Raw genomic sequence first — 4298 nt, 5'->3', positions numbered from 1 at the left:
CCCCTGTAGGGGGCGTGCAGGAGGCAGCTGATCGATGTTTCTCTCTCATCGATGTGTCTGCCTCTCTATCCCTCTCCCTTCCTCTCTGTAAAAAAAATCAGTAAAATATATATGTTAAAAAATAAAAATAAAAATATCATTGCACAGACCGCATCATAAACCAATTATGAGAGTCGGGGGGTGAGGCTCAGGAATTAGTATAATTTTTTAAAATCTTCCCAGGTGATTCCAGTGCATAGCCAAATTCGATAACAAATGTTCTAAAGTTGTGCTTCTAAAACTTTAATCACTTGGAGATTTTGTGAAATGCAGAATCTGATCCAGTAGGTATGAGGTGGGGCCTGAGATTCTCCATTCCTAACAAACTCCCAGATGATGCTGACACTCCCAGAACAAGGACCACACGTTGAATAGTTATCTTATAAATTGTATATAAGTATATGTGTCAGGTAGTAAAAAAAAAAAAAAAAGACATGGAATAGCATTTATTTAGTACCTATATGCCAGGAACTGTGCTGGTAACTTTATATATTATACTATTTAATCTGTTTTGTTGTTGTTAACGCCCACCGAAGAATATTTTTTCCATTGATTTTTTTAGAAAGAATAGAAAGAAGGGATAGGAGAGAAACATCTATGTGAAAGAGACACATCAATTGGCTGACTCTCACTCATATCCAACCAGGGCTGGGGGGCCGAACCTGCAATCTAGGTATGTGCCCTTGACTGGGAATCGAACCTACAGTCCTTGGGTCCCTAGGCTGATACTCTAACCATTTAGCCATGCAAGCCAGGGCTATGTCATTTCATCTTTTTTAAAATTTCTTTATTGATTAAGGTATTACATATGTGTCCTTATCCCCCCATTACCCCCTGCCCCCCCCACTTATGCCCTCACCCCCCCTATATGTCATTTAATCTTAAAAACAGAAAATAATAGCCTGACCGGTGTTGCTCAATGGTTGAATGTTGACCTATGAAGCAGTAGGTCACAGTTTGATTCGCAGTCAGGGCACGTGCCTGGGTTGTAGGCTTGATCTCCAGCAGGAGGCAGTCAATCAAAGATTCTCCCTCATCATTGATCTTTCTATCTCTCTATCCCTCTCCCTTCATGTCTCTGAAATCAATGAAAGTATATTTTAAAACTATTTTATAAAACAGAAAATAATATAATAAGAATAAGAATGTTATTACCCCCATTTTAAAAACGAAGCTCCACAGGTTGAGTGGGTAAATAGTTTTCTAAGGCTGGACAGCTAATTCATGATGCAACTTGAATTCACACTCTGACAGAAAAGCCCATAGGTTAAGGGACATTTTGGATACCCTCATATGATAAGAAGAAGCATTTAGATCTGAAATAGTAGGTAATGTCTTTATAGCAATCTCTTCATTGGATCACCTAAGGAAAGTTCCCATGTTGCCAAGCTTGATTTCACACTCTTCCTCCATGTAGTATATCTAAGCAAGTAAAGAACATGATATTATGCATGTCTCTAGGCTAGGGTTGTGCTTCAATATTATGGTACCAAAGATCTTGGAGAAGTTAGAGTAGAATGTGAATAAATACTAATTTCAAAGTAGTAGTGCTCAAGAAGGATGTCAAAATTCAAAAGTAAAACACAAACATGTTTTTCAACTATCGATGTCAAAAAATTGTTGACTCTAGAGCAGAGGTTCTCAACTTGTGGGTCGCGACCCCTTTGGGGGTTGAACGACCCTATCACAGGGGTCGCCTAAGACCATCAGAAAACACATATATAATTACATATTGTTTTTGTGATTAATCACTATGCTTTAGTTATGTTCAATTTGTAACAATGAAATTGGGGGTCACCACACATAAACATTAGGAAGGTTGAAAACCACTGCTCTAGAGGAAGAAATTATGTTTTCTGAAATTATTTGGCTCTGACTCCTTGGTTTTTTTTTAAATGTTATTCCAAATGAAAATAATCCTTAAATATAGCGTAGCTACTCTCTTTGTTTTTTAAAGTTATTTTCCCCTTCTCCTTCCAGGAAGCTGAAAAACGAACTCTTAGAAGCAAAACATAGAAGTGGGAAGATTCAACAAGAGACCAGCAGAGTCTGTGTTTACTGTCAGAGAAACCTGGGCTTAATATTTGACCGGGGAAACCCATGCCAGGCCTGCTCACTGAGGGTGTGCAGTGAGTGTCGGGTGTCAGACTTTGATGGCAGCTGGAAGTGCACTGTCTGTGCCAAAGTCACGTGAGTTTCTTGATTTTGCTTGGAAAACCAGATTTGAAGACTGAAGGGATTGGAGTGAGAAAAGCAAGAAAGAAAAAGAGTATTTAAAATTTTTGGATAGAATGTGGAATTATAAGTATAGCCCAATCATGGGTTCAGCAAGGCTTTGGCAGTGGTGTGTGTGTGTGTGTGTGTGTGTGTGTGTGTGTGTGGGTGTGAGAGAGAGAGAGAGAGAGAGAGAGAGAGAGAGAGAGAGAGAGAGAGAATAGATAAACAGACAGATAGAGTCAGAGAGAACAGTATTTTTATTTTTTTAACACTATAACATATAGTAAAATTAGAAGCCTAACAGAATAACGTCTCTTCCTGCATTTGAAAGCCACACAGGATTTTTCTTCTATTAGAGCCCCACTTGGCTCTATGTGGCTTCTCAGAAGACACAGACAGTTACCTTGAGACATTTAGGGTAACTGTCAAGATAAATATGAAATTTCCAGGTTGCTGTCTCTACATCAGCTGAGATACAAAACTAGAGTAGCTGCTGAATTTTTGCCAACCTAGTTCTTGAGAAAGGGTGAAGGGAGAGAACCTTCCCATTCACCTCTGCGTCTAGCCTATTGGAGTAAAATGGTCACAGGATTCTCTAAGCCAACCTGGGTACAAGTCAAGAATCATTATTTTCTAAGATTAATTAAACTGGAGTCTAAACCTGATTGGTCACTACTAATCCTGGATCCTACTAACTCCATCCTTTTGAAAAGTCTCTCCCTGGACCAACCAATATATTTTCTCCCCTCAAAGTCACTTCATCTCTACTCTGGGAGGTGCCTAATAATCTTATCTCAAGGCAACTCCATGCTGATCTGTTTCCTGTGGTTGAGGTGTGGGAGAGTGCTGAAACCACTTCAGGTTTGTTTGGTTTGGTTTAGTTTAGTTAAGTTTATCTTTTCCCCTCACTAACACATTTTCTTATAGGTTTTAAGAGGTTAATTTCAGGAGGAAAGTGAATAGTTTAGTAGTAAGAGTGAGTGACCTTCCATTTTCAGCCACTCTGAATAAAGGCTAGTGTGTTCCATTGAGGATTTCTATATTCCTCACCCAAGGATATTTTTTCATTGATTTTTAGAGAGAGTGGAAGAGAGAGGAAAGACAGAGAGAAATATTGATGTGAGAGAAACATTTGTGAACTGTTTTGCTTTTTTTCTAACACATTTTAATGCCATATTGCATATTTGTTTAAAATTATTGAATTCTGCCATGTTCTTTCTTTCCTTTTCTTTTTTGGATTTAATTTATTCCTCATCATTTTTTTATACAGATGCTTAAATGCTTAGTTTTTCAGCCTTTGTTCTTTTCTAAAATATGCATTTAAGGATTGAATTATCTTACTTTCACTGTTTAGTTGCACTTCACACATTTTAATATAAATTTTTATGATATAGATTGAATTCTAGTTTTTAATTTCTATTATGATTTTTTTCTTTGGTCATGAGTTATTTATAATTATCTTCTTTAATATCAGATTTCATGGGGAATTTATGTATTTTTTTCTTAAGCTTTTAAAATAATATATTTTCATCTATTTCAGAGAGGAAGGGAGAGGGACAGAGAGATAGAAACATCAATAATGAGAGAGAATCATTGATTGGCTACATTCTGCAGGCTCCACACAGGGGATTGAGCCCACAACCCAGGCATATGCCCTGAGGGGGAATTGAAGTGACCTTCTGGTTTATAGTTCGACGCTCAATCACTGAGCCATGCCAGCTGGGTGGCATCTGTTTTTTATATTGAATTCTAACTTAAATCTAGGGTAGTAAGAGAACACACTTTTATGAGGTTAGTCTTTGAAATTCTGCCCAGCAATTGGTTGATTTTGTTAAATGTTTCTTAGATCTTTGAAAATGATGCATTCTGCAGTTATTGATTTGAATGTCATAAATAACTCTATTAAATGCTTGTTAACCATATTGTCAAAATCTTCTATATCCTTACTAATATTTTTTTTACATACTAGAGGCCTAGTGCATGAAACTTGTGCATGGGTAGGGTCCTTAGGCCTGGCTGGCAATCAGGGTCAGCCAGGGCCT

General features: G+C 37.6%; 1 protein-coding gene across 1 annotated transcript in view; it reads left to right on the top strand.

The window, feature by feature from the left end:
- Positions 1-2229, top strand: part of LOC102767615 (synaptotagmin-like protein 5) — a gene marked incomplete at its 3' end in the record, with an annotated part of 29127 nt that extends 26898 nt beyond the window's left edge. Inside the window, exon 2 of the mRNA XM_006771031.1 lies at positions 2020-2229. Within this exon, the coding sequence (XP_006771094.1) occupies positions 2020-2229 (210 nt within the window). The remainder of the gene's footprint in view (positions 1-2019) is intronic.
- Positions 2230-4298: the final 2069 nt, after the last annotated feature.

The sequence above is a fragment of the Myotis davidii genome, unplaced genomic scaffold (assembly GCF_000327345.1).
Source record: "Myotis davidii unplaced genomic scaffold, ASM32734v1 scaffold1445, whole genome shotgun sequence".
NCBI lineage: Eukaryota > Metazoa > Chordata > Mammalia > Chiroptera > Vespertilionidae > Myotis > Myotis davidii.
The sequence above is the reverse complement of the archived record's forward strand: the minus strand, read 5'-3'. Positions and strand labels throughout refer to the sequence as shown.